This window comes from Gorilla gorilla, chromosome 1, assembly GCF_029281585.2.
Source record: "Gorilla gorilla gorilla isolate KB3781 chromosome 1, NHGRI_mGorGor1-v2.1_pri, whole genome shotgun sequence".
Classification (NCBI taxonomy): domain Eukaryota; kingdom Metazoa; phylum Chordata; class Mammalia; order Primates; family Hominidae; genus Gorilla; species Gorilla gorilla.
Window position 1 is genome coordinate 37,748,410 of NC_073224.2, and position 22,463 is coordinate 37,770,872.

The 22,463-nt window shown below is 36.8% G+C and overlaps 1 protein-coding gene across 4 annotated transcripts in view; it reads right to left on the reverse strand.

The window, feature by feature from the left end:
• Positions 1–708: 708 nt before the first annotated feature.
• The window catches only part of WDR26 (WD repeat domain 26), a 49,665-nt gene continuing 27,910 nt past the window's right edge, over positions 709–22,463 (reverse strand). For all 4 annotated transcript variants that reach the window (XM_019030990.4, XM_019030976.4, XM_063708352.1 and 1 more), the window contains exons 8-14: positions 20,003–20,143; positions 16,561–16,680; positions 14,502–14,647; positions 14,128–14,206; positions 13,710–13,839; positions 9,429–9,614; positions 709–5,437 (exon numbers count right to left, since the gene is read on the reverse strand). In XM_019030990.4, coding sequence (XP_018886535.1) covers positions 5,412–5,437; positions 9,429–9,614; positions 13,710–13,839; positions 14,128–14,206; positions 14,502–14,647; positions 16,561–16,680; positions 20,003–20,143 — 828 coding nt within the window. In that variant the 3' untranslated portion in view covers positions 709–5,411. The remainder of the gene's footprint in view (positions 5,438–9,428; positions 9,615–13,709; positions 13,840–14,127; positions 14,207–14,501; positions 14,648–16,560; positions 16,681–20,002; positions 20,144–22,463) is intronic.

A 22,463-nucleotide genomic window follows, 5' to 3' on the forward strand; every position in this document is an offset into this window, starting at 1 on the left:
TTTTTGAACAAAATAGGGCATGCAATTCCTTTGAAATGCAAATACTCCTAAAATTTTTCTAAGTTTATCCATGAATGCACAATGGCCCTTAAAAAGACGATCCCAGGCCAGGCGCGGTGGCTCACGTCTGTAATCCCAGGACTTTGGGAGGCCGAGGCAGGTGGATCACGAGGTCAGGAATTCGAGACCAGCCTGGCCAATATGGTGAAACCCCATCTCTACTAAAAATACAACAATTAGCTGGGCGTGGTGGCGGGCGCCTGTAGTCCCAGCTACTCGGGAAGCTGAGGCAGAAGAATCACTTGAACCCGGGAGGCAGAGGTTGCAGTGAGCCGAGATCGCACGACTGCACTCCAGCCTGGGCGACAGGGCAAGACTCCGTCTCAAAAATAAATAAATAAATAAATAAAAGATGATCCCAACAGACTAACCACTGCTTCTTTAGCTATCACTCACAAACTCTAGGTACATATATGGAAGGCAAATTCAGCAAATCATAGCCAGGCATGATGGTTTGTGTCTGTTATTTCAGCACTTTTGAGAGGCTGAGTCAGGAGGATAGTTTGAGCCCAGCAGTTCAAGTCCAGTCTGGACAACACAGTGAGACTCTCTCTAAAATACATAAAAAATCAGCAAATGTTTTAGGCAAAAAGAGTACTACTTACACATTCAGATTAATGGATATTAGGAGATGTAACACACCAAGAATTATTTAGGTATTCATTCTGTTTATTGGATTGAAAGAAAGGGAATACAAACGACTGGTTAAGTGCTGCGCACTGACATGGAAAAAGTGTCTTTAAAAAAAATCCCAGTAAAGCAAATCAAAGTTAATGTAGTTTCAGTTGAACAAAAATTTAAAGACGTTTAATACATTACACATTTATAAAATAAAAGTCAACAAAGGGTGTTTTGTAAATAATTAGTAAACAAGTGAAAATAAATATCAGAGACCTGAAGTTTTTATACTTTAATGAATAAAGCAAAGAAATTTAAACTAAGTAAATATAATCTGAGAGGCAGTTAAAAAAACAAAAATCAAAACCCACCAAAATTGAAGAACACAATCTTTTGAAACATTTAATCAGTCCATAGCAAATAGTTATTACATACCAAAAGCTCTAAGTGTTAACTAGTTCCACCACAATGCCATGTAAATCTTGACAATTTAGAAATCTTGAGATCAACACTTAAGTTCTTTTCTTGATCTCTACAGCTTGGTTTGTAAGTACATACATGCTTTTGTGGATCTATTCCCCTCGCCACACACACACATTTTCAAGGAGCCAATAACATTTTTTTCCATCTGTGCCTAAAAATGTTACAATTCAGTTCTAGCACATTGACCCTGATAATGAAAATGTTTAAGTTAAAGATGGGGACACAATTTCAATCTTATAAAAATATACCAGTATTAACCAAACCTTAAACTCAGAGGGCACTTCACATGTGCACGAGACTTTTAGTAAAAATGACAAGATCCTAGAACAGCTGTTTCCAGGACTTTTTAATGAATCAAGTACTCTCTCTCTCTCACACACACACAACACACACACACATTTTTATACTATTAGTTTTGTTAAATCCAGGCTATCTGGATTAAGTAGATAGGGGATGGGTTTTTATAGTTTTTATTTTTGTAACTATAGGGCAGCTACTATAACAATAGCTTAACAACACTGAAAAATTTCAATTAAGTTCACCCTGTTTTTAGAAAGTGTCTAAGTGTAAATGCAAATTCACCTCTTCTTAAGTTAGCAGTTTATATTAAATCAGATATGGTTTCTGAAATGGAAGTAATGTGTTGGAGGGCAACCCAAAAGGACAGTTGCTAAATTATGAATGAGAAATTAAAGTAAAACCAAATCAAAATATTTATACATTTTAGAGATGGGACAAAAAGGATACTAAGAAAAATATCTTCTTTCCTCCCCATTCAAAAGCAGCCATTCTTCTACTGTGAAAGAAACTGACATGGATATTTTCCCTTTCAAGAGATGTATGATATATTTACCCACTGTGAGGCAGAGGTGATAGGGTCAGTTCTTGTTTGCAGGAACCAACATCCTAAAAAAGAAAATGTCAAGATGGGGAGGGGTGGGAAAGAAGGATTTTCTATTAATGTCATGGAATATGCCACTCTAGAGGCAGAACACTCCTAATAATAACATTCACCACATTACTACTGCTGTTTTTTTCAGACTAAGAAAATACTGACAAAATTGGATTTTTTTCTCCTTTCAATTGCAGGATATTCTGATTATTTAAAGTTAGGGAATCCCTTTTTTATCCCCCCACCCAATAAAATGGGCCAATTTGTAGGGATATATGCAAATAAAATGTTCTCTGTTTAAAATACTTACCTGGTTTAATATAACACATTTATCTGGCCAATAAGAGCAACAGAAATGTAGCTGTTATGAAGACTAAAAAAATACAAAAACCAAAGCTGAAGCTTTGTCATCCCTCCCCACTAACTCCCACTCCAATTCTTTACTACCCACATACTAATCTCAGTAATCCCCAAGTCCAACATTTTACCATTAATAACCAATTATTTGGAGGAAAAAGACATTTAATTTTATATTTGCTCTAGCCCTTAATCAATGCATAACAACAAAAACATTTTTAAGCACATGGAAATGAGCCTACTAACCTGATTTTTGGAGCCCAAATTCTCCAGTCTATTTTGATCTATGTGCAAAAAGTATTGGTACTTTTCAATTTATACATTTGTTAGTATCTTGTGGCTGGCTTCATAGTATAAGACTCACTCTTAAGCCTACTATAGAGCGTACAGCACTATCAGAAGTTTTCAATTAATAGCTATGGATCAGAAAATCCTGCGATCAGTTTCTTATACCATAAAATCCTAGGCTTCTTTACCATTTATTTCACCTTTCTAGCACAGTCACTGCATGGCAAATGTATGAAACAGACGTTTACAGCAAATTGGCACAGCAAAGTACCAGTATGTACAGGAAGCTGCCAGTTAAGACAGACCCGGAAAACAAACTCACCTAGCTGCTATAGAAACCTTTGCATAGTTGTTACTCCGTTTTAATAGGAGTTATGTTCTTGTAAAATGTGCCTCACTTTTACTCCACTTTTTAAAAAGTGTTTTTAAACTGTACTTCAGAAGCACTCTGAAAACTCAGATCTAGGGGTGGTTAGGTGAAGTAGAGTAGAATCTGAGTGCCAAATTGCCCCTGAATGGGCACAAATCTGAGTGTTACAAATGCACCATAGCACACTGTAACCAAATTTGTAAACAGCTGTGGAGTTTCTATGCCCACATTTAGTGATGTTACCATAGAGACTGGGGTGTATTAACGGCTTCAGGGTATACATGAATCACTTAAAATATGAATGGTTTTTAACTATACTGAGGTAAAGAGAAGTTGCCACTTAATTACATACAGTTACCAATGAAGATTTTTATTCAAGCTTAAAGTAAAAAGTAATTTTAGTTAAGAAAAATGAAGTACCAGATAAACTGTAACATATATTTTAACTTAGAAGTATCAAAACAGGAATTTTTTGATTCTCTAAGTGGTGGTCTCTGCAAAATGGAGCTTGAAGAAATCTTTTACATACCAATTTGATAAGAGTCTGCTGACCACGATCTGTCATTTTCTTTACTATGGGCTTCTGGGAGAATGCATGCTATTTTAAGGCCAAATGTGTTTTTCTTTCTTCTCCCCTTCCCTGACTTTTCCCTTTCTCCCATCCCCAACCACCTACCCCACAATGGAAGAATTTTTGACATCCAAGCCCTCTTCTCTTTGTGGATTCTGGAGTCTATTCATGATCATAATTATATTATAGACTTGGCTACGCCTAAAGGGGAACTTAGTACGAGACTTTTTCTTCACCAGAATCTTATTTTGGGGGTATCCCCATTCTCATTCCAACAGCTGGAGTCACCCTATTTATCCTCTACTGAAAAAGGGAGGGTATTTCAAGGGAGACTATGTTATGTTGTATTCAGCTGTTACGGAGTTTAAAAGCACAATGTGAACATCAGGCTTTTGGCTTATTTTAAATGTGAAATTCTCAAAATTAAAAGTGCTTTTCCATGAAGGAAACCTTTCCTTAAACTAAAACAGGAGGGGAGAGGGAAAGACTATCCACAGCACCAGTTTAGAATGAGGTTCAGTATGGCAATATCTGAAAAAACTGAGAAAAAATATTCTTTAAATTTACGTATCCCTATATGTCAAAATATTAAGGGCAATTAAGAAGAATGACTATGAGGTTTTAATCCCAGTTTAAGTATGTCTGTAACCTGCTGAATTCTTCTAATAATTTCAATTATACTATAAACTTCCAAAGTGGTTGTATCACTGATTTCTACTCTTTTGCTAGATCACACCAAAATTACTTCCTAAGTTGAGAACAACTTGGAACAAGCTTTACTGAAAACCAACTGACTACTGATGTCTCATGTTGGTGTATTTAAAATTCTTTTTGAATCTTGAATTTCTTCAAGATCGGGTACTGATGTTCCTTCAGGAATAAAACAAAAGGGGGGAAATCTTCAAAGCATTACTCTGAATTTCCTGTGTAATGTCCTTCCAAGCACTGTTTCTGACCATGTCTCATGTGGTATTCCAGAAGAGCATCAGTTATACTGTGTATCTAAGTCATTGAGGAAACTGTTTTTAAGCTGGTTTAGATTCCAAATGTATACAAATGAAGTCACTTTAATCCTATAAATACTTCTTAATTTATTTTTAAAAAATTGTGCTGTTAACCCTTTTACGGGGCAACAAGCTATGTGAAAAGTACAAAACTTTTTGTCAAATGTAATATTGAGAGTGCTTTTGACATAGTTCACTGGTTTATCATCTGGATCAGTATATATACTGCGCAACGGGCAAGGCTAGAATCCATGAACCAAGCTGCAAAGATCTCAAGCTAAATAAGGCGGAAAGATTTGGAGAAACAAAAGAAGGAAATTCTTTCCTATCCAATGTATACTCTTCAGACTAATGCACTCTTTCTATCAAGCCTTCTAAACTGTTAAATAAAGTTTTCCAAACAAGCATTTAAACTTCATTACACAGAAGAGCAACAAGAATGGTATCCTGCCAGACAAAAGACAGGAAGGAAAAAAATATATATACTGAGTTCAATGGGTAAGCCTGAATGTAGCACAGTTCTTCACAACCGATGGGGGGATAATTCAACATGGTGTCCAACAACGTTCTAACGACGTGCTTCATCTCAACTGGTTACTATGAAGCAAGGTGTAAATGTTTGGCCCCAATCGGGCTTCAGAAATGGTTCTTTTTTCATGACGAGCATGTCTGTCCAGCTATCAATCATGTTTGTTTGCACCAAATCCCAAGCCATTAAAATACGACTAATTTTAAGTTAAACAGAAGTCGTCTGCTCCAAATTCACCATCAACTATCCATGCTACTGCATTCCTCTGAATGAAGACAAGATGAAATGTATGGGGGATGGGGGGGGGGGGGGGCGGGGGGAGGAAGAGGGGAAGGAGAGAAAAAAATTACCAGTTAGAAAGTTTCAAAATTAGCATTATGACATTACAAAATTATACTAACATTAAAAAATCAAAGCAAATTCTTGATACTTTCATCATACTCATTAAAACAATGTCTGTATCATGTCTTAGACCATATATTATGATCTTAATTCATGATTTTGAATACTGAAGAAACCCAAGTGAATAATCATGTTAGAATCTCATGCTTTTATTTTTTTGAGACAGGATCCCACTCTGCTGCTCAGGCTGGTGATGTAATTTGGGCTCACTGCAACCTCTGCCTCCTTGGCTCAAGTGATCTTTCCACCTCTGCCTCCTGAGTAGCCAGGATTACAGGCACATGCCACCATGCCTGGCTACTTTTTGTATTTTTTGTTGAGACAGGGTTTCGCCATGTTGCCCAGGCTGGTCTTGAACTCCAGAGCTCAAGCAATCCGCCTGCCTTGGCCTCCCAAAATGTTGGGATTATAGGCACTGGCCACCGTGCCTAGCCTCAGAATCTCATACTTTTAAAATTAACCTTGAAATAGTTAGCAGAATAGATAAATTTTTATGATAGCTACAATAGTAAAGAGGAAAGAAAGATCTGGCAGTCTAAGGTAGAATAACGTGTTATAACTATGGAGTTGTTAATTTTCCTTTTGGTTGCTCAGTTTGAAATTCTACAGTATCATCCTCCATTTTTTTGGGGGGGTGTATAACAGCTTTGAGATATAATTCATATTCTATACAATGCAACCATTTAAAGTGTACACTTTGAACCCAGGAGGCGGAGGTTGCAGTGAGCTGAGATTGCACCACTGCACTTCAGCCTGGGCGACAGAGTGAGACTCCATCTCAAAACAGAAACAAACACAAAAACAAAAAAAACAAAAGAAAAGTGTAAAATCAATGGTTTTTAGTGTACCCACAGAATTATGCAATCATTAACAATCAATTTTAGAACATTTTCAACATTCATTAGCAGTCAAACACCTCCCCAAGCCCTAAGTAATCACTGTTATCTATGTTGTCTATAGATCTGTCTATTCTAGACCATTTCATATAAATGGAATCACAATATGTGGTCTTGTGTCCTGCTTCTTTCACTTAGCATATTGTTTTCAAGGTCCATTCATACTGTAGCATGCATCGGTACTTCGTTCTATTCCATTTTATGCATCCTTCAAAAAAAAATATCATGCCTGTAATCCCAGGACTTTGGGAGGCCAAGACAGGCCGACTTCACCTGAAGTCGGGAGTTCGAGACCAGCCTGACCAACATGGAAAAACCCCATCTTAACTAAAAATACAAAATTAGCCTGGCATGGTGATGCATGCCTGTAATCCCAGCTACTCAGGAGGCTGAGGCAGGAGAATTGCTTGAACCCAGGAGGCGGAGGTTGTGGTGAGCCAAGATTGCGCCATTGCACTCCAGCCTGGGCAACAAGAGCAAAACTCCGTCTCCAAAAAAAAAAAAAAAAAAAAAAACAAAAACCTTAATTCTACTGTTAAAATTTTATTTTATTTACAGTCCATAATTCTACTGTTAAAATTTTTCCCTTTTGAAATGGAGTTGAGTGAAATATTTTTATTTAAATGACTTAATAGTATTTTACTGTGCTACATTTTTCCTTTTTTGTTTCCTTCAGAGACAGGGTCTCATTCTGTCACCTAGGCTGGAGTGCAGTGGCATGATCGTTAGCTCACTGAAGCCTCAAACTCCTGGACTCAAGGGATCCTCCTGCCTCAGCCTTCCAAGTAGCTAGGATTACAGGCGCAAGCCATCATGCCTGGCTGTATTTTGATTTTTTAATATTGATTTCTTTAGCCTCATCTATATTTTTCATAAGTTCTATTCTAAATAGGTATTACTTTAATTAGAAAAAGTGTTTTTGGGGGTGGAGGGGGAATACTCCAGAAAATAACTTGTGAAAAGGACATTATAGCCAAACATCTGGTTATACAAGTACTGTTTTTTCTATTTCAGGTGAAAATGAAAATCATTTTAGGGCTATACCCATGTTGCCAAAGCACAATGGAGAGTTGCTGAACTGGACCCAGATCCTACAAATTAGCCAAAATTTGGCTCACTCACCAAACTGAGGATCTACATTAGTCAGATTCACCAAATAGCAGCACACTCTTATTCCATTGCTATGGAGGCATAAAATATATCCTCTTCTGGCTGGTCACGGTGGCTCACGCCTGTAATCCCAGCACTTTGGGAGGCCGAGGCGGGTGGATCACGAGGTCAGGAGATCGAGACCATCCTGGCTAACACAGTGAAACCCCGTCTCTACTAAAAATACAAAAAATTAGCTGGGCGTGGTGGTGGGTGCCTGTAGTCCCAGCTACTCGGGAGGCTGAGGCAGGAGAATGGCGTGAACCCAGGAGGCGGAACTTGCAGTGAGCCGAGATCGCACCACTGTACACTGGGAGAGAGCATGAGACTCCGTCTCAAAAAAAAAAAAGAAAAGAAAACATATCCTCTTCTGGGGTAAATCTGTTACTACATACCTAGTATTTTCCTACTTCTTTAAACGAAGTATGTTTATTTGAAGAAATAACTCCCAAATGACTAATAAAATGAGAAAAGCACAGATTGAATCACAGTTGCAGATCTATAAAGACTGGGTTTGTAGGCCTTTGGTTGAAACCCAAACAGGACAACACAAGAAGGTAAAGATTTCTGGTCTTAGTTGATTTCCTAGAGGAATGTTAGAATGTCAGGTAGTGATCTATAAATACAAAAAGACCCTTCAAGGTTCTGGGCAAATGAACAGTAGTTCTCAAACTTTTTGACTAGTGTGCTCTTCGTGTTTTGTATTCTGATCTCTGACTGCATATCCTTACCCGCCAGTAAGATGTGGCCAAGCCTTCTATAGTCTGTACCACAAAGATAAAAGTGTAGGGAATATACTTTTTCAAACCATACATGCTACTCCGATAACCCTCCTCCACAGAGAATCACTTAACTGAGAGCAATTAGTCATCTTTCTCACTTAAAAAAAAAAAAAAATTTAGGTGGGACATGCTTAACAAAAAATCTGCTTATATATAAACTGCTTCCTTCTAAGCAAACCAAACATTTTACGTGCTCTATTTAAGAGAGAGTCATTTACATGAAGTTTCTCATTATCTCTTTGCTGTAGTACTGATATATCATGTTCGATTAAGTTTTTGGCTTTAACTGTTAGCCTTCTATTTTGGCCTTTCTTCATCCCCAAGTATCTCAAAGTGGTGGAAAAAACCTTTCAGACTTAGACTTGAAGACCTGATGGCACTCAACAAGTGAATTAGTTTTGCCATGCTGCAGTTTCCTTACCTCTAAAAATAAAGATAAAAATACTTCCCTTATAGGACTATGAAGACTTTATGCAAGACAGTATATGTAAAGGGATTAGCATGCTGCTTGGCACACAGGTACATGATCAATTTTAGTTCTCTCTTCTCTTTCCCTATCCATTAAACACAACTCATGTTAGTATGATGCATGGTGCAAACAGACGTTTACTTTTTTTTAAAGAGTAAAATCTATAATCAAGATATTTAATATCTAAAGTTGTTAATATTGTGTATGGTTAGTTTCATGTGTATAAAATTCTTCCTACAATATTACATTTAGGTAGCATGACGAAACAAGATTTTCAGTAACATTTTTAAAGTGAAACTACTAAATAGCTAACTGGATGTCAATGAGGTATCATATTCCAGCTTATTCTTTTCACTGTGCCCCGCAAAACAACCACTACATTATTGGCTCTTAAACTACTTAAACTCATTCTGTGGCCTGAGATAGGGTACAATATGTAAAAGAGAGAAATCATATACCACACTTTAAATAAACTTGCTTAAAACTGCTTTAAGTTCATAATAAGCCGAGCGATGTTTCATTTGGACAAAACATAGTGACATTATACAAAGGTATTACCTTCAATATTCTGGTGGTCTATAAAAGGTGCTGGTCCCCATATTCTAACAGTGCCATCATCTGAGGCGCTGGCCATCATGGATGGAATCTGTGGGTTCCAGCTCACACAGTTTACTGTACGTGTGTGCCCTGTCAGCTCCGCAATTGGCAGTTCACTACGTTTGTGCCAGATGTAAACCTTGTGATCTGAATATACAGTAATTCAGAAAAAAGTTTTACATTAATAAAACCAACTAACTGATCTTAAATTTATCATTCACTACACACAGGACTCTTCACTAGAACTTAAAGGGAAAATAAATATACCATGAATAGTTTAACATGTTACCTTATGAAAAAACGTTTAAATCAAATATACACTTTTTTCCTGTTAAAGGTGATCAGCTCTCATCAAGTCACACACAAAAAAACTATCTGCAATATTCTGTCAATACATGAGTAATGAAGAATTATAAATCAAGGCCTTTGAACATAAACAAATCCAGGATAGAGATAGTGATAAATTCTATGGAAATGGGAAGTGACAGAAAAGCAATGTATCCAAATTGAATACTGAAGCAAAAATGAAGATGACAGTTAAACATTTATTGGGTGCTTACAAAGTACTAGGTATCAAGTACTTAATGCATATTATTTAATCTTCACCACTACCCCATAAAATGGGTATTCTGCTTATCCTTTTTTTTTTTTTTTTTTTTTGAGACGGAGTCTCACTCTGTTGCCCAGGCTGGAGCGCAGTGGCAAGATCTCGGCTGACTGCAACCTCCACCTCCCGGGTTCAAGCGATTCTCCTGCCTCAGCCTCCCGAGTAGCTGGGATTACAGGCGCGTGCGACCATGCCCGGCTAATTTTTTGTATTTTTAGTAGAGATGGGGTTTAGCCACGATGGTCTCCATCTCCCGACCTCGTGATCCGCCCACCTCAGCCTCCCAAAGTGCTGGGATTACAGGCATGAGCTACTGCGCCCCGCCTGCTTATCCTCTTAATGGTGATTGAAACATAGGTTATGGTTAAGTGGTCTGCTTATGGTTAACAGCTAGTAAATGGTAAAGTTGGGATTCAAATCCAGGCAGCCCTGCTCAAGAGCTTACTAGTGAGAGTAGACAATGGTCCCTTATCTGCATCATGATATGGCTTTGTAGACTATAATCTCATGAAGTGACCACAACAATCAAAATCCGCTACAGCTTTTTTTGTATAAATGTATCTTCAAAAAACTAGCCACATAGTATAGAGAGTATTGGTTGAGAGTATGGGCTCTGGAATCAGACTACTCAACATTGTATCCTTCCTCCAACACTGACTAGCTGAGCAACTTTGGGCAAATTACTCTTTACAACCCTTCACCTGTAAATGGGGATACTAACCTCATATCATGTTGTTATAAGGATTAAATATATTTGTATGTGGAAAGGTGTTTGGAATAAACACCATTTACTACTGTGACGAGATTAAGTACAGGTGATGGTTCTTGAACAGAGGGCAGAATCCCAGGGCAAATTAGAAAGGTGTATAACTTAATGATATATCAGTTAAGTATGTGGCCAATGTGCAAACTGTCAGTGGGTGTACTGCCAGTTGAGGAAACCTTAGAGGATGTGCCTTAGCTTCAAAATTTCTGACATGAAGACAAAAAGCTGGAACTGTATCTGAACTTTTTGTGTGTGTATGTGTGAAGCAAAAGCTAAAAGGCACCAATTAAAAGACTGAATTTATCTTCTTAGAAGTATCTGCTGCTCAATAATTTTTGAAAATAATTTTTATTACATGAAATGAAATTAGGAAAAAAAAAAAAAAAAAAGTAAAGACAGGTTAGCTGCATTTCCTTCCTAAACTGAAGAGGTCCACAAGGAGAAGGATCACAGGGTTAAAGTGTGAATGCAATTGAATATTTCTCTATTTGGTGGAAAATGTTTTTGTGAATATATATTCAAGGAGCACATTTGGTGAAAGGCAGGAAAAATCGGGTTTGAAGTAATCAAGGTCAAAACGACAGGCTTTATCATCAAGCTCTGTTTGCTGTATCAATCTGAGAAATCTATTGTTTATGCAAAGGTAAAAAAGTCCAGTTTTTCTACATATTGCCAGCACAATGAAAAGGCTTGAGTAGTGGTATAACTTATTTGGGAAACGGTTTCTTAATCGCTCTATTTTATACTGGCACTTATATATTTGGGGATTTGGAGGGCCATTGAAATATATTCCTTACAAATAAATGGCAAATGTATTACTGTGGTCATCCTGGGAGATAATATACTCGCTATATCTGATTGATGTTCAAAACATTTTCAAAACCATTCTAAATCACTTGAGTCATGAGAAGACTAATCTCTGTACTTGACAGTGGTCTAATTTGTAGCCCTAAACCAGAAGATAATGTGGTTTAATTATAGTATTCATCGTTGTTTCTTAGTTAGTTTGGGCTTAAAAAAAGTTTGGCTTTTCTAGGGATAATGGTAGCCATACATAATTTTAAGTACCTCTAGGGTACATAGAAAGAGCTGTAAGGGATTCTCAGGCATAATTAAGAGAAAGAAAACCTGCCAGAAGCAGGATTGAATAGACCATGGAAGAAGACATCTTATAAACAGGAGGAATTTAAAAGCAAGAAGGCTTAACATATTTAGACCACAGGAAAATTTAATTAGAAACTAATGTCTATGATCTCCCACGATATATTAAAAACAGACAGACAAAACAAAACAAAAAGCCAATAGAGAATCTAGAAGTAGTGGAAAAAACTAAATTTCCTGCCTGGAAAAAAGTAAATTCCCAATTGCTACCTAACCACTCTTCTTTCCTCCCAATCTCATCTGACGCTGATTTTCGGTAGAAAGAAAGAATTGATGAATTCAGGCTGGGCGCGGTGGCTCATGCCTGTAATCCCAGCACTTCAGGAGGCTGAGGCAGGTAGACTGCTTGAGCTCAGGAATTCAAGACCAGCCTGGGTAACGCGGTGAAACCCCATCTCTACAAAAATTTGTTGGGGCTACTTGAGTGGCTGAGGAGGGAAAGACTGCTTGAGCCCAGGAGGTGGAGGTTGCATCAAGATCGTGCCATTGCACTCAAAAGAAAAGAAAAGAAAAGAAAAGAAAAGAAAAGGAATAGATGAATTTATATGCTTGATGTTAAAATCTAAATCTCTAAATGTCTCTCTTTGTCCCAGTCCTTAAATATGCCTTATTCTTAAAGGCAAACCTCATGTGCAGTTTATGATCCTCTTATCTACCAAGATCAGTTTTTTGTCAAGATAGGGATAGTAAACATCTTATACAATAAATGGAACATAACATAATCTAATTCCTTGGTCTACCTTATAAAACCAGATTCAGTATATATTTTTTACTTTTTGTAGAGACAGTGTCTAGCCATGTTGCCCAGGTTAGTCTGGAACTCGTGGCCTCAAGCAGTACTCCCATCTAGGCCTCCCAGAGTGTTGAGATTACAGGTGTAAGCCATCATGCCCGGCCAAAAAAAGTGACTTAAATAATTTGCTTTTATAGTACCTAGAAATGTACAGTGGGTATTGAAGAAAAATGTGTTGAATAAAAACTTGCAATAATTTGCCACTAGTTAAGTTCCTATCGCCTTAAAAAGTACACTAAATTTTATTACTGCCTCACTTATTTGTGCTTGCATCTTCTAAACAATTCACACTTTAAATTAGAGTGACTTTAGGCATATTCCTGTCTGGAATACTGACACTTTTAGATTACAGAACAAGTTTATTCAAAAGGGTAGTAGTAGGAAGAATAATTTCAGCTTTCCTAAAATCTTAAGAATTATCAAACTCAATTATAACTCTGGTGACCGCTGAAGAAATACTGAAGAACTGACTATAGTCAAATCTGTCCAAGTTCAGGTAGAGCATCATAATTAACCTTGATTTTTCAGATACTACCAACACTTAAAAACCATCAGTCCCATGAAAATACAAGTCAACATATGAAAGTATAATAATTTAACTAAATCTTGATTCGACACATGCACCAAACACACTGCTACATGGTCAAAATAAGCACTGCTGATCCGTGACAATATATGACAATATGGAGGGCTTAGGTCATTACAGAAAAGGAGAAAGTAATACATGACAGCATGTGACAATCTGTGATAATACAGGGGCTTAGGTCATTACAGAGAGAAATTAACCGTGTATTGGATAAATGAAAGAATTTTAACTTACTACCCTGAATTTTCTTGGAGACATGACTGCCTTCATAAATTGAGATTTACAGACTTCAATATCAACATATGTAAACTGATAAGGACACAATTTACCTTCACTGCCACTAGCGATGAAGTCTTCATTATGGCCTCCAAAACATGAATGAATTGTATAAAACCCTTGTGTAACACCTTGATACTTTCTTACTAAAACTCTGTCTTGCAAGTCCCATAAATGAACTCCCTGCAGGCAAAGGAGAATACAGATATTTACTCTGCCTCAACTCAAACAAATTTTAAAAAGTATCTGTAAATATCCCTTTGCCTGATGAAATATCTTCATTTTCTATTTTGCAAAATACCAACATTCTGACAAATTTACGGTTGATTATACACATTTAAGGATCAATCACATGCAATCAAATTTAAGGGTAAGTAGAAAATTTTGTTAATATAAATACACTGAAAATAACAGTTAAAATAAAACTTGTACTAAGCCAAATTTTTCAGAAAATTATACTAATAAACATACCTGAGTTGCTACATTTAACAAAGCTAATCGGCCATTTTTTGAAATAGTAAAAGACATAATAGGATGATCTTCTTGTACTCTGGAACCAGAAAATAATTTGTCAAAAACAACATATTAACAGTCAAGACATTCAAATTATCAATACATAAGATGTGCTAGCTTAAGTATGACAATTTTGCCTGCAATCACTATTACATACTATACTTCAATTGAGAAGAATCTGAGTTACTGATTACTAAGTACCAAGTGACCTTCAATCCAAATTACCACGCAAACCAAAACGAAAAACATAAAAACTGTGAAAAGGCAAGTTCCACTACACATTTGAATATAAATCAGGTAATTGTTGTTTAATGGAAACAAAAAATAGTTACATGTTCCTATCTGTAAGGTCCTCGAAGTTATAGCCCCGAATTCGCTGGTGTGTATCTGATGCCAGAACAGTCTTCCCATCACTCAAGCACCAAAGGCATTGCACTCTTACCCCTTCCCAGGAGTCAAGGAGATTACCATCTAAGTCCTGAGTAAGAAAAAACTACTATTAACTTCATTACTCAACAGCACTCAGAAAGCAAATAAAGAACCAAAAGACTCCCTTCACAATATCTTTTAGTAACAGGTTTTTTTTTTTTCCTGAGACTGATCTCAACCTAATTGTTCTAGAAGTGTTTTTAACCATGAAAATTTGAATATAGTTCAACTTTCATTACAACCATACTTAAGGGAAAGCAGAGAGACACTTTGTAGCTCTATCTTCCCTTCAATAACTCACCATGCATAAATAACACAAAGAAAGAAACAGTCCCTAAGTTCCAAGTAAGGTCTTACTTTTATTCAAAAACAATTTAAACGTTCCTTTAAAATTCACTATACTGGAATTTGTCCTAATATTTAGGAGTTGTGAAATGGAAAAAGATTCTAAAACATTTTATAGCTTCATACAGACTGGAGGAATCTGTTAATGACATTTTTCAAAAATTTACCAAATTTGTAATGTGCTCTACAGATCAAAGCTCTTATAGTCATTATCTCATTGAATATCCAAAGTTCTGAGAGGACCAACCCTTCCCATTTTATAAGTTAGATAATCCTGTATCTTGATGCCTTAACACAGTATAGGACAGCAAACTCAGCAGAAACATACATGATCCTCTTGCACGCAGGGAATTAAGAACAATTCATAACCATATTGAGATAATACAACACCAAAATCCATGTGTTCCAAACGAGCTTAATAAAAGAAACTGATAACCTGTTTTAGCCAAATTAAATGATTTATTATCTTGTTTTAGTTTAAAAAATTGATCTGGGGTCGGGTGTGGTAGCTCATGCCTATAATCCCAGCACATTGGGAGGCCAAGGCGGGAGGATCATTTGAGCCCAGAAGTTTGAGGCTGCAGTGAGCCATGATCACACCACTGTACTCTAGCATGGGCGGCAGAGAGTAAGACCCTGTCTCTTAAAAAGAAACAAAAAAAATCTGGACGTGCATACTGGAACCATGTGAGTCTGTAATATGAGACACAGAATCTAGACTACACTGCAAGTAACAGAGAAAGTTTTATGGCAAGGTAAACTATGATTTATGATATAAATGATACTTATGATATAAAGTTTACCTTGCCATAAAACTTATTTTTATCATTCCAACAATTCAAAATAATTAGGGCAGCTACTTATTAGAAGCTGACACAAAGATTGAAAAGTACTCTGGTAGCACCTGTCACCACTTTTATTATTCAAATATTAAAGGGAGTCTACTCATAAAATTCAGTATTTTTTTTTTTGTTTACAAAAATCTCAAAAGAAATTTAAAAAATCTTTTCAATTCTTATAAATTAGAAACTTGCTCATAAAAACAAAAATGTTTAGCAAAACACATTTTTTTGTTCTACTAAAACCAAAGTCTATACTTTGTACAAACATTTGAAATGTTTAAAAGAAAGGAAAAAATGACCCAGAAAATTCTACTGGACAGCGCTTGTCTACGACGACGGCAAAGTAGGTGTTCATAGAGTATATTTTGTTTTATTTATGTATTTTTTTGAGACAGAGTTTCACTCTTGTTGCCCAGGCTGGAGTGCAATGGTGCGATCTTGGCCCACTGCAATCTCTGCCTCCTGAGTTCAAGCAATTCTCCTGCCTCAGCCTCCCAAGTAGCTGGGATTACAGGTGCCCACCACCATGCCCAGCTAATTTTTGTATTTTTAGTAGAGACAGGGTTTCACCATGTTGGCCAGACTGGTCTTGAACTCCTGATCTCAGGTGATCCACCTGCCTCAGCCTCCCAAAGTGCTGGGATTACAGGTGTGAGCCACCATGCCTGGCCCACAGAGTATACTTTATAAGATACTGAGTCAAGGAAATTGTTTAAACAAAAGTACATTTGCTTTTAAACCAACAGACACTGGGAAGGGGGCATTGAATACTTACACACTGATAGAACTGCCCACGCTGACCTCCAGTCACAAAGCGCTTCCCATCTGGATTCCAAGCCACACTTGTCAAACTGTCTTCATGAGACTGGCTCATTTTTGTCCTTAGTTCTCCTGTCTATAAGGAAATAAAACTGTAAATGAGACCTTCAAGATACTCCTCTAAAGGAAATATATGAGAAAAAAAAATAACTGGGATGTCTGGCTGGTTTCCCAGTTCATTCTAAGTAGAGCAATGAATTAAGTGACCCTACAAAAAAGAGACAACAGCACTCAGAAGAGAAATTAAGAACTTGAAGAAAAACCCAGGAGTTGAACAATGTCTGGCACAGGTAACCCAAAGAGTAGATATGATGAGATAAACTTCAATAAATCTCTCATCGCAAATCAATTATATGCATAAACTAAAACATGTAATTTTTCCCAAGCAAGATAATGAAAAGCCCAAGACTACATACCTATTCCTTCTGAGCTTCCACTTCTCAGTCCAAAGTTCTTTATAAATTTTATTCTAAAACTGCAGTTAATGCAATTAGCAATTCCTCAAGAACATGATTAATGAGTAAAAAACTGTACCCATACGTGGTGGTGCATGCCTATAATCCCAGCTATTCAAGAGGCTTAGGCACGAGAATCACTTGAACCCAGGCGGTGGAGGTTGCAGTGAGCTGAGATCATGCCACTGCACTCCAACCTGGGTGACAGAGTGAGACTGTCTCAAAAAAAAAAAAAAAGAAAAAGAAAAAAAAGAGAAAAACTATGCCCATAAAGTAGGCAAAGGGCAGTCTACATAAATTATGTTAAATTTCATATTCAAATGCTCACAATATAGTAGGGAAGGTAGAAAGAGAGAAAAAAACATTTTTCTGATACACAACCTTATTTCAATGAAAAGTACTAGAAAGAGGAACCTGTGTACTGTTTAACATAGCCATTCCATGGCATTTCTAAGTAAGAATATTTAGTGGTTACAACCCTCAGGTATCCTCCTGTTACATTTTCTGAATTACTCAACTTAGAAGGTATACACATACCATTTAATCTAGTCTTGATTCCATTTTGTTCATGGATTAGAAACAGGATCTGAGAGATAATAGCTGCCCTTGGTATAATAATAAAAGGTACATGGGGATAGTTTTCCTGTGAGAAATGGGTAATCAAAAGTAGAAATAAAAGAGTGAAAACAAAGGGTATGATTAGGAAATGGGGCCAAGTACTAAAAGAGGGCACAAAAACAGAAAACCAGGTTTCCCTTACACTGGAAAAAAAGGGTTCAGCAATATAAATCCTTCCCCCAAATTGTTAACTACTCTCCCCTATTTACTCTTTTGGGTTGACTGATATAAACAGTTGAAAGTTTAGAGCACAAATACACAAGCAATAGCTAAATTCTTGGCATTTTCCATTGACAAATACATTAACACACTAAATTCTGAAGGCAGAAATGGTTTGTCTTCTCTTATTATGCTCTAAATAGTGAGTACATGAGGTTATTAGATTAGAAAGGATTTTTCTAATTTAAGAAATGATTAAAGAAATCTGAAAACTGATTAGATCACCCTTTTAGAAGACGTATATAAAGTACTACACAATGAAAGTTATGTTAGAACACAGTTTAATTGGTCAAAGGAAGACTACAAAGGCACTCTACATTAAATTTCTGTTACAGGATTAAGACAACATACTTTCTCCTTTGGAAGGTGGAAAGAAAGCTTTAATGGAAAAAAGTTTTCTTTGATCTTCTAGGTCAGACTCACTGCAAGCTCTGTTTTACTGAGAGAAAGCAATTTTAATATTCTACTCTATGTTTTGCCACCTCCCTGAACCCAACCACAAATACAGCATTGATTAAATGCTGATTTGACAAAAATGGCATAAAACACATTTTGGGAACAATTCTGGATTTTGATCATGAGTACTAGATATTAGAGAATTATAGTTAATGTTCTTAGATATCATAATGTTTGAATATGTAGAATGTTATTTTTTAAAAGATACATGCTTAAGTATTTAGGGTAAGATATCTAATTTACTTTCAAATATTTTAGATATGTATATATATGTAAGTACAAATGCACATTTCTTTTTTTTTGAGATGGAGTCTCACTCTGTTGCCCAGGCGGGAGTGTAGTGGCACGATCCCAGCCTACCTCCTGGGTTCAAGCGATTCTCCTGCCTCAGCCTCCCGAGTAGCTGGGATTACAGGCGCCTGCCACTGCACCTGCTAATTTTTGTAGTTTTAGTAGAGACGCGGTTTCACCATCTTGGCCAGGCTGGTCTTGAACTCCTGACCTCGTGATTTACCCACCTCGGCCTCCCCAGGTGCTGGGATTATAGGCATGAACCACCGCGCCCGGCCACAAATGCATGTTTCTATGCATGTATGTACAAACAAAATATCACAAAATGTTAACAACTGTTGAATCTACAGTGGTGGGCACATAGATCATCACTGTCCTATTTTGACTTTTCTTAATATTTGAAAATTTTCTTAATAAAAAGCTGGAGTTGAAACAAGGAAATGACTGACCAGCAAGGCAGTCTTACTATTGTAACTACAGGGTTTCTAAAACATGAACTGTAAATAACAAACTGAACCTAATGCCGACTTTTCCTAAAATGGGACCCTGCATAAAATTCAAATTTTCATATATAAACAGCAATGGACCGGGCACAGTGGCTCACGCCTGTAATCCTAACACTTTGGGAGGCCGAGGCAGGCGGATCACTTTAGGTGAAGAGTTCGAGACTAGCCTGGCCAACATCATGAAACCTCTTCTCTGCTGAAAATACAAAAATTAGCCAGGCGTTGTGGCGGGTGCCTGTAATCCCAGCTACTCTGGAGGCTGAGGCAGGAGAATTGCTTGAACCCAGGAGGTGGAGGCTGCAGTGAGCCGAGATTGCGCCACCGCACTCCAGCCTGGGCAACAGAGCAAGACTCTGTCTCAAAAACAAACAAACAAACGAACAAACCAAGCAATAAAGCCCTTAGTAATAAGTACTGAAAACATCAGTTAGCTTCACTAAACTAGCTTAGTATATTAAATATAGGTAAAGAGACGGGGCAACTGCCATCAGAATTGAAAATTTGGTTTAATGCTGACCTTTAACATTTCAAAGGTAGGTTTAATGTACAATTGTGAAACTATGAAACCATTATAAAATTCTTTCTGAAGAACCACAGTAAATAGCATAAATTCCATAGGACAAAGCCAAACATCCTGAAAACACTTACTGATCATTCTTCCAAAAATATATTACTGAGCATAATACTTAAATTGATAAATCTGGAAACTTGGGTTCCACTTGAATAACTAAGAGATACAGTATAGTAATTTAGGTTGAACTGTTATATTATATAAATCAATAAAGTTATAATGAATATGTACATTATGACTATGCTGTACTTAAAAGCTCAACCAAAGATGGAACTCGCTCACTTGTACATTCCAAAGCCAAAGCTCAGAGCAGTCATCTGGGCCACAAGCAACAAGATAGTTGTCATCTGGACTCCATGCAATATAAGAAACGCCATAAGCATGTCCTTCTAATGTTTTAAGCAGTTTTAGCAGGTGTGTATCCTGGGAGGGAAAATAAACAATTCAGTTAACCCCTATCACTGAAGTCATTGTTTCCCAATGTAAGAACTTAAATAGCTACAAAGATGTACTTTGATAATTTAATCTGAGGAAATTTTCAGACCAATTTTCCCTTTAACAGCTTGCTTCATAAAGACTCATTCACTTGCAACATCTATTAAGCATCTACTACACTATTAGGCATCTACTATATACAAGTCATTGTGTACTTGATGAAAATATAAAGATATATTAACATTTTTAATATATGTATAAAGATATATTGAATTAGACCTTAGAAAGCTTTCAAGGCAACTGAAAACAGATGGGTATAATAAGAGCTATCTCTTACATATTTTTAAACAACTTGAGATATAACTTACCATAAAATTCATCCTTTTAAAGTATACAACTCAGTATATTTTAGTATGTTCAGAGTTGTGCAACCATCACACCATCTAATTTTTAGAACATTCTCATCATTTCCCAAAGAAACCTCCTACCCATCAGCAGCTGCCATACCCCTCCCTGCAGCCCCTGGTAACCACTACTTTCTGTCTCTGTCTCTATAGATTTGCCTATTCTGGACGTTTCACATAAATAGACTTATACATGATGTGGTCTCTTTTAATTGGCTTCTTTCACTTAGCATGTTTTCAGGGTTCATCCGTGTTATAGAATGTATTAGGATTTAATCTCTTTTTATTGCTGAATAATATTTGACAGTATAATTATTTTGTTTATCCATTCATGAGGTGATGAACATTTGGACTGTTTCTCTACTTTTTGGCTATTATGAATAATGCTGTTATGAATATGTATGAGTTTTTGTGTAGACATATGTTTCCATTTCTCTTGGGTATATACATAGGAGTGGAATTTCTGGGTCGTATGCTAACTCTGTTTAACATTTTGAGAAACTGCCAAACTGTTTTCCAAGTGGTTGCACCATTTTACAATCCTACCAGCTAAGCTACCACTTATTAATGCTAACCACTACTACCACTATTCACAAACAATACTTCATTTAATTCTCACAAATCTAGAATATTACCCCCTCTCATATTATAGGGAAAGAAACGAAAGTTTAGAAAGGTTAGAAACATGCCTGTTTGTAGTGCAATGGGGATTTGAATCTGGGCTGCCTTGCTTAAAAGCCCATATTGTAAGCTATGCAAGCTGAACTGTGAAGTGCAAATGTAGACGTGGCAAGTGACAAGGCTGCAAGAGTTGACATGTTTGTTGTAGGCTAAGGGGTTACATTTTCCCTGTGTGTGAAAAGCCACTTAAAATTTGTAAGCTAGGGAATATACAGTGTGATATTTGTGATATTAGGAAGAGAATTAGGATAACAATGAGGAAGATGAATCAGAAAGACACAGGATAAGGAAACCATAAAGGGACAATGGAACCATAATGAGCCATACATAGTTCACAGTCAGTTCCCAAAAAATGAGGCCCTAACGTAAGATGTTAAGGACTAAAAGAGGTCAGAATCAAAAGATATTTTGGGCTGGACACTATGGCTCATGCCCATACTTTGAGAGGCTGAGGCTGAAGGACTGCTTGAGTCCAGGAGTTCAAGACTGACCTGGACAACATAGTGAGATCCCTGTTATAAAAAGAAAAAAAGATATTGTGGAGATAAAAATGACATGACAGAAAATAACAAAAAATCTTCAAAGACAACCTCCAGATTTCTGGTCTAGGGGATAGGGATGGATGTTTACAAGAAATAGAGGAAGTAAGAATTTGACTAAAGGTGGGAAAAAACAATAAGTTTTAGACTTTAGTCTTAAGATTTATTGAGTTTAGCTTTGAGCCTGGGGGGATGGGGGGGAAATTCCAATGGAATGACCCACCAGCAGTGGAAAAAAGTTGGGAATTAGTCTGATAAAATTAGGTTGGAGATTCCTCCCCTCCTAAGAAATGTCACTGCAAAATGGATTATGTTTACACTATTGTTTCTTCACTGAACCCTAAGTTTATCAATTCATACAATTATCTAGTCCAAATCACCATTGTTTTGATAAAATTGAATAGTTAACAATGCGACTACTTCTGATTCTTCTTTGGGAAGTGGGTAAGAGGTATTTGTATTAGATCAGCAATATCATTAGGTCAAAATGGTTTAAATAATTTACTAAGCAAGTCAAGTCTTCCTGACTAGCTCAAGATCTTCCAGGAACAAATTTTCATTCACAGTACTGCCCCAGATCAACACAAAGATTTGCTTTTAAACTGAAGACAAACTCCTTTAGAAATATTTAACTCAGCCAGGTGTGGTGGCTCATGCCTGTAATCCCAGTACTTTGGGAGGTTG